The sequence below is a fragment of the Spermophilus citellus genome (genome assembly GCF_964194105.1).
Source record: "Spermophilus citellus genome assembly, chromosome: X".
In the NCBI taxonomy this organism is placed as follows: Eukaryota; Metazoa; Chordata; class Mammalia; order Rodentia; family Sciuridae; genus Spermophilus; species Spermophilus citellus.
In genome coordinates this window covers 135,336,968-135,349,597 of record NC_138190.1, presented here as the reverse complement: position 1 = coordinate 135,349,597, position 12,630 = coordinate 135,336,968, and the positions used below count along the sequence as shown (strand labels likewise).

Sequence of the window (12,630 nt, the reverse complement as noted above, 5' to 3'; positions counted from 1 at the left end):
TTCAATAATTTATAGCACAATTGATATTTTTATTTATTTATTTTTAATATTTTATTTATTTTTTTTTTAGTTTTTAGGTGGACACAATATCTTTATTTTTTTTATTTTTATGTGGTGTTGACGATTGAACCCAGCGCCCCGCGCATGCCAGGCAAGCATGCTACTGCTTGAGCCACATCCCCAGCCAGATATTTTTATTTCTGTATGTAAAATCCAAGCAAACTATAAGCACAAAGAGTACAGATTTACGGGGCATGGTGACTCAACAACTCTGCTCATTCTTTTTGTTACCCTTCAAAAAGAAACTTAGTGAGACCCTGTCTCTAAATAAAATATAAAAAGGGCTGGGGATGTGGTTCAGAAGTTAAGTGTCTCTGAGTTCAATTTCTGGTGTGTGTGTGTGTGTGTGTGTGTGTGTGTGTGTGTGTATTATATGTGTGTATATTATATACACACATATATACTGTAGTTGCATATGTATTCCAGCCAACAAAGTTACAGTGGAACCTTTATGAGTTTTTAAAACATCATTGATGAATAGATTTGATCTTGACCTATAGTACCAAGCCACTGTTAAAGTGGAAGGAAACTTGGTTACCTAACACATTCTCTGATGATACAATGTCTTTGCAGGAGCTAAGAAACTTGAATCAATGGAATCAAAAATGGACAATTTTAGGAGACATCTACTCATCATTATAATTGGTGTTATGATCATAGCCTTCGTCTTTACCTGTTTTTGTTTTCTGCATTATAACTGCATGAATGAAGATGTCCATAACGTGGGAATGTAAGTTTGATGCATTTATTTATTTATTTATTTATTTAGCAGTGCTGGGGATGGAACCCAGGGCCTTGCACATGCTAGGCAAGTGCTCTACAACTGAGCTACACCCAAGTTTAGTTTTATATCTTTAAATTAAGAATGCAAATACGTATATATACATATAACAGAGATTTTGTTGTTGTCCAGGTTACTTAATATTACCTCTAGACCTCTAAAGAACTACCAACTTCTTGTTGGTGGGATACTTTCACTTAAATTATATCAGCTCTTAAATATTCTCAAATACATTATTAATGTTGTCCAAAGCTGTCTCCCACTCAGGGTTCAACTGAACCCCCAGGCTATTACTTTCATTATAAATTAAGAAGAAGAAAAGAGAACATGAGAATCTGAGTAAAATCAGAGAGGGAAAATCAAGAGAGAGAGAGAGGCAGGGAGTTGGATCTCTGTTTTCCAAAGGCAATTAAACATTTGGATGCTCTATCATTTTAAGATTTAATAGCATAAAATATTACTCAAAATTGTTACTTCAGTCCCTGCCTTTCATATAGGAGGGTTAGGCTGGCCATGATATACTAGTTCCCTATAAATTTCCTAGTCTGAGGACTGGTGACTAAAATGTGGTCCTGGTACTCTAGTTCCTTAATTATAGAGGATATTATGAATATAAACATGTATAGATAACTGGATGTTGTGAATATGATAGGGAAAAATGACTTTTGTTTAAGGAACTGTTTTTTCTTATGTTATCAGTTTGTGACTTTTTTCTTCTGGGGGTGGGTATTGAGGAGTGAACCCAGGGCCTTGTGCATACTAGGGAAGGGCTATACCACTGAGCCACATCCACAGCTCAACTTTCATTTTTTTCTGTTTTTGGTACTGGGGATTGAATCCAGGGATGCTCTGCCACTGAATTACTTCCTCAGCCCTTTTTATTTTTCATTTTGAGATAGGGTCTCACTAAGTTGCTGAGCCTGGCCTCAAACTTGCAATCCTCCTGTCTCAGCCTCCAACCAGCTGGGATCACAAGTGTGCACCACCATGCTTGACTAGTTTGTGACATTTTAAATAAAACATTTAGTTTCTGGAATAAGGAATTTCTATCTCTCTTTGTCTTTCTCTTAATAGTAGATTTGAAACAACTTTGTGTCATTCCACATATAAACTATAAGATTATCTAATGTGGGCTGGGGATGTGGCTCAAGCGGTAGCGCGCTCACCTGGCATGCGTGCGGCCCGGGTTCGATCCTCAGCACCACATACCAACAAAGATGTTGTGTCCGCCGAGAACTAAAAAATAAATATTAAAAATTCTTTAAAAAAAAAAAAAGATTATCTAATGTGGTTGAAACAGTAAAATAAATAAAATTTATTTATTTCATGGTGCTGGGGATTTAACTCAGGGCCCTGTGCATATAAACAGTAAAGTGCTCTTCAGGAAAAGCATTCAACATAAATTCCTATCTGTAACCTGAGTTATACTTTTTAACCACACTCTTTGTTCAATTCTTACTTTGTTCAATTTTTCTACTAGAGAGAAAAAAATCCAAAGTGTAAGTTGACATAGTTCTTTGTTTTCTGATAGTAGTGGTAGGATTTTTTGTTTGTTTGAAATTGTTATACTCCAAAATTTCTACATTTCAGGGACAAGGACGAATGTATTGAAGACAAGTCAGCTTGGCCATCCAGAACATCATTCAGTGAATCCAGGACAGAAAATTTGTGCAGTCTAGAAAAACATTCCATGCTATCCAGTATAGAAAAGTTATCTGGGCCCTCAAGTCCAGAAAAGTCATCCATACTGTCCAGTGCAGAAAAGTTAGTCAGATCTTCGGAGGCAAAAAAGTTATGTAGACCACACAGTAAGCAAAAGTTAATCAGGTCATCAACTCATGAAAAGTCATTCTTACCATTCTGTGTAGGACTGTTATTCAGAAAATCCAGTCGGAGTCGACAAAAGTCACGTAAGCCAGCAAGTCCCCAAAGATATCTCAGGTCATCTCACTTGGAAAAGTCATGTAAGACATATAGCCTAGAAAAGTCATATAATCTAGCCCATGCCCACAAGATAGTCAGTCAGGTCAGCACTTCCTATCCGGATAAGCCAGTCAGGCTACCTTGGCCAGGTAGTCTACAGTCTTCAGCCAGACCAGTCAAGTCACACTTTCTGTCTCATCCACAAAACCAAATCTTGTTATCCAAGCCATTAAGGCTAAGAAAATCAGTCAAGGCACCCAGACATCCTCATCTTAAAAGGTCAATAAGTATAGGCAAGACAGTCTTTGTAGCCAAGCCTCTATTAGCCAAGACTTGTCAATGTTACATGGAAAAATGCCTTGTTTGCAAAACTACTTCTGAGACTTTGGTCCATATTTCTGAGTCAAAGAAGGAAAATGCTGGAAATCTTTTCAGTTCAAATAATATGAAGAGTTTTACCAGGTTCTTTCAGAAGGTAGATTCCAAGGATGATGTATACGGTGATAATGTGACAGACCACGATATGATGACTTATGACAGTGAGAGGGAGATAATCATTATTTGCAACATAAGGAGCAATCATATTGTCCCTTATGGCACTTTAAAAAAAATAAGGGCTCAGTAAAAATAAAATCCGACCATGAAGGAGCAAACTTATAGCACCTGTTTTATGCTTACCATCACTTATGCTACTAATAGAAAATCCACTTGTGATCGCTGTTAATATCATACCTATCCATCCTGAAGGCAATTTGTTTGAAAAGCAGCAATTAAATGCTTGACATACGTAACAATTATTATTGTGTTTATCATTGTATTTTTGAGGCATGAGGCACTTCAGATGTGGTCACTTGAATGGAAATCATAAATATATGTGCACACCCAAACCTAGAAATGAATTAAAAGATGGAATCTTCCTTCCCTTGGATTAGCTCTCAATTGAAATCTCAATCTAATGAAATTCATTTATTTGTTTTTCTATTCTTGTGATGCTGGGGATCAAACCCAGGACCTCACACATACTAGGGAAGCACTCTACCATTGAGCTACACCCTCAACCCCTGAAGTTTATTTTTATCTTTTGTGGTGCTAGAGATTGAACCCAGGGCTTTGCACAAGATAGGCAAATATTCTACCACTGAGCTACACCCCCAGTTCTATTTTGAAATATTTATTTACAATCTTCATAGTTTAATATTCTCTTTTTCTGTAATGCTCTGTGTTGAGTTGGAAATAGCTCTGTACTATGGACTGAATGTTTGTGTCCCCCCCCCCCAATTCATGTGGTTGAAATGTAATCCCATATCTGATGGTATTAGGAGATGGGGCCCTTGGGAGGTAATTAGATCACGAAGGTAGGAGCCCTATTGAATGGGATTACTGCTGAATAATTCACCATTTCTACTATGTGAGATACAGCAAAAGGATTCCATCTATCAACAATACAGCCAGCCCTCACCAGACCCTTAATTAATTGGTGCCTTAATCTTGGACTTCCCAGACTCCAGAAGTGTGAGAAATAGAGTTTTGTTGTTTATAAGCCATTCCATTTGTGGTATTTGTTATGCAGCCTGAGTGGACTAAGACCCTCTGCATATTTGGTTCTGGCTTTGTTGGGAAAATTCCTGATGATTATTTCTAACACCACTGCCTCCATAGATGGCTACCTAAAGTGAGGGTGCAGCCTACAACATCTATACCTGAAGCTCCATATTAGTCTAAGTGTTTTAACCTTAGATACTCTCAACAACTCTGCTCATTGTTTTTGTTACCCTTCAAAATGGTTAAAGAGTTGCCCTTGTGTGTGTGCATTCTCAAAAGGTCACAGTTGGAGGCCCACTCATTTACCCATTTTTCCTATGTGGTACCTCCCCACTCTAAATCAGCAGGAAAGAGAGATAAGTGGAAAACCTTGGAGTCATATAGTTTAACTTCCCCATTAATGAAACATTATACTTCTTCTTCCAAGGGCATAGTTGAGAAAAGCAGGCAAAGTCATGCATGCATTCCCAGTCTATGTTCTAGCTGTGTATACTTTGCTCCATATAACATCTAACAAATGTAAGTTAAATATCAGTAGCTAGCATGTACTAAATGTATCAGGCATTAAACTATCCTCTTTTTTAGTCTCTTCTTTTTATTTTTTTTAAATTTTAATTTGTTATATATAACAGAAGAATGCATAACAATTCATATTACACATATAGAGCACAATTTTTCATATCTCTAGTTGTACACAAAGTAGAGTCACACCATTCATGTCTTCATACATGTACTTACAGTAATGATGTCCATCTCATTCCATTGTCTTTTCTACCTCCATGCCCCCTCCCTTCTCCTCCCTCTCCTTTTCTCCTTTACTGTATCTAGAGTTCATCTAATCCTCCCATGCCCCCCACCTCCACATTATGAATCAGCAGTCTTCAATCAGAGAAAACATTCGGCATTTGATGTTTTGGGATTGGCTAACTTCACTTAGCATTATATTCTCTAACTCTATCCATTTACCTGCAAATGCCATGATTTTATTCTCTTTTAATGCATTCTGCTGTCATGTATTTAAAAAATAAAAGCAATTAAAATATATACAATGGAATATTAAATTATTCTCTTTATGACTCAGAGGTACTGAGGTTACCCTGAAGTTTGCAGATTCACCAAAAGGACTCACAGAACTCAATACCAGGCTATATTTATGGATAAGTTTTATTAGAACAAAAGCATATAAATCAAGAGTATCAGGAAAAAAGATTTGTATCAGGAGGAATCCAGAAGTTGGGCACAGGTTTTTGATCATTTCCCCATCTGGGGCCACACAGGACATGCTTTCTCTTTAGCAGTAAACTATGTGGACATGTGCAGAATGTCTCTTCCCAGAGAAAACTGTTCAAGTTTTTGGGTCTGAGGCTTTTATTGAAAGCCAGTCACATAGAGACATCATGCTATATGACAGTTATAACAATTGAAACTTAGATTCCCAATGATGAAACCAGACACACATCAAGTATGCTAATATATGTGTAAAACAATTCTGACAGACTGAAATGGCATGGTCCATTGCTCCAGGTATACAAGACATAATCATCAACCAGGAACATAAGAATATTCTAAGGGCGACATACCCAGGGGTTGGCCAAAGGTCAATCATGCTTCTTGATTTCCTTGAAGACATGCAAGGACTGAACAACAAGATCAACTTAACAAACACTGTCTTCACACTCCATACGTGCTATTTAAAAAAAAAAAAACTCAACAGTGTCCCATTACATGGGGTATCATATATGCAAACTCTGACATATATCAAGAGCTCATCTAGTGCTGTGCACGATGACACATGCCTGTAATCTCAGTGGCTGGGGAGATTGAGGCAGGAGGATGAGGCTCTAAGAAACTCAGTGAGACCTGTCTCTAAATAAAATACAAAATAGGGCTGGGATGTGGCTCCTCCATGGTTGACTGCCCTTGAGTTCAATCCCTGATGGTGATGGGGAGATCACATGTAGTAATTGATTGAACTGAGATTTGAATCTATGGTGGTTTTATGCTCACTTATGCTATACTGCCTTCTCACTACCAGCTATTAGCATGGTGATTATTTACAGATCACCCAATCCACTCCTATGATTAAAACCCCTACCTGAGTATAAATTAGTCTGAGCCATTCTCCCACTCTGCTGGGGGTATATAAAGATGTCTTATGCTCATTCATATCCTACCTCCCCATGGCTTCTGTCTTTTTATAGATAGTTCCCCCAGGTGTGTGTCTACAAGGTAATCATAACATTTATAGGTGGCACAATGTTGTTGCTTATGCATAAAAGTATTAAGAGATAGTACATTCATTTAGAAGAAGAAAAAAAAAAGCACTGTGGTCCAGGCATGGCAGTACACAGCTGTAATCCAGCTACTCAGAAGGTTCAGGCAGGAGGATGACAAACTTGAGACCAGCCTAGGCAACTTAATGAGACCCTGTCTCAAAAAATAAATTGTTAGGTCGGGAGGCTTCCCTTTCCGTCCTCTTTCATGGTGGCTGTGGGTGGGGACTTTCCACCTAGCTGAGGAGACCTGAAATGGCCAATCAGAAGCAGATATGGCAAGGGACCCCTCCCCCACCGCCCCATCCCAACCCCCTAATCCCCCAACCCCCAAATCCCCCAACCCCCTCAACCCCCCACCCCCACCCCCACCCAGGGAAGCAATCACCCTGTCAATTCAATAGCCCTGACCAAACTGGGACAAACATGATCCCCCTAAACTCAGCTCAGCCAACCTGCTGTCCGTAGCTGCAATTTATTTTTAATTTTTTTTTCTTTTTTCATATTCTCTTTCTTGATTCTTATTTTTTTATTTTTATTTTTTATTAGTTGCTCATGACAATACAATGATCTTGACATATCATACATTTGACTCAAATGGGGTATAATTTCTCATTTTTCCAAGTGTACAGGTTGCAGAATCACTAGGCCCTCCTACCTCCAGCTTCCCTTATTAGCATTGTTCTTGCCTTTCCCGCCTGCAACTTCCTGGGCCCTTACCCTTTCACGGGACCAGTGAACCTCACTGGAAGCGCCCCCCAATAAACCTCCTTTTGGTACCTCATTCTTATTCCATGATCTCATGCACCCCTTTCTGCTTTACATAAATAAATAAAAATAAGAAGGGCTGGAGATGCAGCTCTGTGGAAGAGCACTTGCCTAGCATGTGCAAGCTCCTGGGTTCAATTTCCCCACATCCCCCCATATAAAAAGCATTGTGGGAGCTGTAGACTTGAATTTCTTTCTTTTTTTTTATTGGTTGTTCACAACATTACAAAGCTCTTGACATATCATATTTCATACATTAGATTGAAGTGGGTTATGAACTCCCAATTTTACCCCCAAATGCAGATTGCAAAATCACGTCGGTTACACATCCACAATTTTACATAATGCCCTATTAGTAATTGTTGTATTCTGCTACCTTTCCTATCCCCTACTATCCCCCTCCCCTTCCCTCACATCTTCTCTCTCTACCCCATCTACTGTAATTCATTTCTCTCCTTGTTTATTTTCCCATTCCCCTCACAACCTCTTATATGTAATTTTGTATAGCAATGAGGGTCTCCCTTCATTTCCATGCAATTTCCCTTTTCTCTCCCTTTCCCTCCCATCTCATGTCTCTGTTTAAAGTTAATCTTTTCTTCCTGCTCTTCCTCCCTACTCTGTTCATAGTTGCTCTCATTATATCAAAGAAGACATTTAGTATTTGTTTTTTTAGGGATTGGCTAGCTTCACTAAGCATAATCTGCTCTAGTGCCATCCATTTCCCTGCAAATTCCATGATTTTGTCATTTTTTAGTGCTGCGTAATATTCCATGGTGTATAAATGCCACATTTTTTAATCCATTCATCTATTGAAGGGCATCTGGGTTGGTTCCACAGTCTAGCTATTGTGAATTGTGCTGCTATGAACATCGATGTGGCAGTATCCCTGTAGCATGCTCTTTTAAGGTCTTCAGGGAATAGTCCGAGAAGGGCAATAGCAGGGTCAAATGGTGGTTCCATTCCCAGCTTTCCCAGGAATCTCCAAACTGCTTTCCAAATTGGCCGCACCAATTTGCAGTCCCACCAGCAATGTACAAGTGTACCTTTTTCTCCACATCCTCGCCAGCACTTGTTGTTGTTTGATAGACTTGAATTTCTTACTGGTATTAGCTATTTTTAAAATACAAACTGAAAAGGAATAAATTACAAATTATTTTAAATTAGAAAAGCCTGATCTTTTAAAAATACACAAATAGAAGCAAAAATTATAATGAAATTTTAAATTATTATGAAATAATTTAAATTATATGCAAAAGTAGGGCAAGTAACATACTGAACTGCCATATAATTGTTATTCAGATTAAACAATTATCATGGCATAACCAATCTTTTTTCAATTAGACTTTATCTATTATCCATTTGTATCTCTAAAAGATAACTTTTAAAAATGTACAAACACAAAACCATTATTCCATCTAGAAAATAATAATACCTTATGTTTTAATGATCTTTTGTATCACTGTGACTAAAAGACTTGGCAGGAAGAAAAGTTTATTTTGGTTCATGGTCTCTTTAGTCTTTGACCAGCTGATTCCATAGCTTTGAGCCCAAGGTAAAGCAGAACATCATGGCAGAATGGTGTGGCTGCAGAAAGCAGCTCTGACATGGTAATCAGAAGCAGAAAGAGCCCACTCACCAGGGACAAAAATATTACCCCGAAGGCATGCTCAGAGTGACTTGCCTCCACCAGCAAATCCTACCTGCCTACAGTTACTGCCCAATTAATCCATATCAATGGATTAATCCATTGATTGGGTCACAACTCTCATCATCTAATCATATTATCTCTGAAAATTCTTGCATTGTCTTATACTTAATTTAAGCTTTTGAGGAAAATCTCATATCTAAACCATAACATCCTGCTTCTGGCTCTCAAAAGCTCATACCAACTTCACAATGTGAAATACATTTAGTCACTGGGCGTGGTGGTGCATGCCTGTAATCCCAGTGACTTGGGAGGCTGAGACAGGAGGATTGTGAGTTCAAAACTAGCCTCAGCAACTTAGGCCCTAAGCAACTCAATAAGACCCTGTCTCTAAATAAAATATGAAAAAAAGGGGGCTGAGGATATGACTCAGTGGTTAAGTGCCCCTGGGTTCAATCCCTGGTACTGAAAAAAAAAATAGTCCATTTCCAAGAGTCCCGATAATCTAAACAGTTCCAGCATTGCCCAAAAATCCAAGTCAAAAATCTCTTTTGATATTCAAGGTATACTCTTTGCTCTTTTCCCCTGCAAAAATCAAAAGCAAGTTACATATATCCAATACATATTGGTATAGACAACATTTCCATTCCACAAGGGGAAAATAATGGCATAGAAATAACAGATGAGACCAAAGCAAGACTGATATCCAGCTAGGCACACAAGTCCTATAGCTCCATATTCAGCATCTGGAGCATGGGGCATCATGATGTCTGCTCCAAAGGGCTTGTGTAGCTCTGCCACTACGGTCTTGCTGGTTGCAGTCCACATGGTTTCTCTCTTGGCTTATCTCTGCTTGATTCCTGCAGCTTTCCTCAAAATATATTACATATTACTGGCATCTCTTAATCTTAGGGGTCTTCACTGCAGGTTTGGCTTCCTTCTCACATCTTCATGCATCACCCTTTCAGGGGCAGCCTACAATGAGCTCTGACCCTCATACACTTTTCTTGGCTTCCTAGGCCTTCCTTTGAAATCTCAATGGAAGCCTCCCTGACTCCCTAATTCTAGCATCTTGCATTCTTGAAAAACTAGCACCAGGTGGTTGACACCAAGATCCACCACCATCTCAAGCAACAGACAAACCTCCTGGGACCAGGACTGCAGCAGCCTCTGTGTGCCTGGGTGGCTAATCACAGTGAAACAACCTCTTAGGTCACCCTGTGAAAACAAGGTGCCCCCAGGTCTCTTCTCAAAGGAATTTTTAAATTTATACCCTTGAACCTGAGATGAGTATTGTTCTTGCCAATTCCTGAGAGGCCCTCAAGCCATCTTTCCTATTGTTTCTGGGTAAAGTACTTAGCATCTCTTTAGTGGCTATAATCTTTTTAATCATATCTTCCTTAACCCCAGTTTTACTCAAACTTTTCTGGCCAAAAAGCAAGTTTTTTTTTTAATCCTTCTGCTCCTAAATATCACAGTAAACTTGGCTAAAAGCCACCAGCAATATCCATACCACCCCCAAATGCTGTGCTACATTCAAATTTCCTCTACCAGATTAATTAGTATATCACCTTTAAATTCAATCTCACAAAAAGTCTCAGAACATGGGGAAAATGTAGAGAACTTCTTTGCCAGAATGTAACATAAATGGCCTCTAGCCCAATTTCCAATAGAGTCCTCCTCTGAAACCTCATTAGCCAAGTCTTTAATGTTTGCAGTCCTACCAGTATTCTGGTCTTCTTAGCTCCCTCCAAAATTTCGCACTAAATGCTGCTTACAACATTCTAAAGCTTTTACAGCTTGTATCTCTAAACTTTTCAAAATTACTCCCCCTTGGCAGGTATGGTGGCACATGCCTGTAATCGCAGTAACTCGGGAGGCTGAGGCAGGAGGATCACAGGTTCAAGGCCAGCCTCAGCAACTTAGTGAGGCCCTAAGCAACTTAGTGAGACCCTGTCTCAAAATAGAAAATAAATGGGGCTGGGGATGTGGCTCAGTTGTTGAGCACCCTTGGGTTCAATCTCTAGTACCAAAATAAATAAATAAATAAATTCTTCCCCTGCAAATTAGATCCACAGGTTTCTAAACCACATGGTTCATAAGCCAATTTCTGTTTTAGTTCACTTTTTGTCACTGTGCTCAAACGACCTGGCAAGAACAACTTAAAGGAGGAAAAGTTTATTTTGGCTCACTATTTTAGAGGTTTAATCCATGACCAGCCAAATCCATAGCTTTTGGCCCCCAGTGAGGCAGAACATCATGGCAAAAGGGTTTGGCAGAAGAAAGCAGCTCAGGGCATTGCAACCAGAAGCAAAGAGAGAGAACTGTGCTTATCAGGGACAAAATATAAACCCCAAAGGCAAGCTCCCAGTGACCTACCTCCCCCAGTCACACCCTACCTTTAAAAGCTGTGAATATTAATATCTAATAAAAATGACTAACTGCCAGTGACAACCAGTGATAATGACATTTTAAGAACAAGTTATCTGCATGCGTATGTATGTTCCTTTTTAAACCACACTTAATTACAGAGTAGGAGTCTACAGAATATTTGGAACTCATTCAATGTGCACATTTCTAAGTGCATTAATAGGGGCTTCACACATAAAACCAGTATAAAATATGTAATAAAATATATGTAGCATAAGTCAGAGAATTTTAGGAAGGAAAGACGGAAGAGGAGAAAATTGACCATTGAAATTGCCTAGGCTAATTAATAATTTTTAAACAGAAGCCCTATTACTCCAATTTTTAATCTTTAAAGCTTCTCATAAATATCTTGATTTAAGTAAAAGAGCCTCAAATTTTGACTTCCTGGCCTTCCTGCAGGCTCATCTCTTATGATACTTTACTATCTTCTCTCCCATTCTCCATTTTAAAAATCTGTTCAGTAAGAGGATCCTAGTTGTCTTCCCATTGCTTCCTTACATTTCCCTTCTTCAGGGAGCATTGTGAAGCCAGTTTCAAGTGTGGCTCTTCCTTCTCAGGCCAGTTCTATCCTCTTTCTTTTGATTCCATCATTGTCGTCGTCGTCGTCTTCTTCTTCTTCTTCTTCTTTCTCTCTCTCTCTCTCTCTCTCTCTCTCTCTCTCTCTCTCTCTCTCTCTCTTTCTTTTTTTTTAAATGTTGGGTATTGGGGATTGAACCCAGGACATTTTCTTTTGAAACTGTATCTTGCTAAGTTGCTGAGGCTGGCTTTGAACTTGAGATACTCCTACCTCAGCCTCCTGAGTCACTAGGTGTGCACCATTGTGCCTGGCTTAACTCCATCTTCTTTACACTCACCTACAAAACTCATACTTTGCTTATAGCTATGGGAATGAAATGACTTATATTTTGTTCCTTTTATTCAGTACAACCCTTTCTAAAAATCCATTAACTTTTTTTAGAAAGTGCTAAAAGGTCACAATTCAAATATTTCTCTTGTCTATTTTCTACATGAAATTATATAAGCATGGACCTGAAACGATGCTTACAAATCCTCAATTCCCACCCACTTGTGGGGGAAGACATGTGAAGAGGTAAAGAATGTTCATTCAGGGGGGGGCTGGGGATGTGGCTCAAGCGGTAGCGCGCTCGCCTGGCATGCATGCGGCCGGGGTTCAATCCTCAGCACCACATACAAACAAAGATGTTGTG

At 39.0% G+C, this 12,630-nt stretch overlaps 1 protein-coding gene across 1 annotated transcript; it reads left to right on the top strand.

Moving 5' to 3' along the window:
• Window positions 1-653: 653 nt before the first annotated feature.
• Window positions 654-10,854, top strand: LOC308639557 (uncharacterized protein CXorf66 homolog; the record flags this gene model as incomplete). The annotated part of the gene is made up of 4 exons (XM_081277760.1): window positions 654-790; window positions 2,432-2,605; window positions 2,723-2,944; window positions 10,833-10,854. 4 exons carry the CDS (start codon window positions 654-656, stop codon window positions 10,852-10,854), a joined length of 555 nt encoding a protein of 184 aa, XP_081133886.1.
• Between the last annotated feature and the right edge of the window lie 1,776 nt (window positions 10,855-12,630).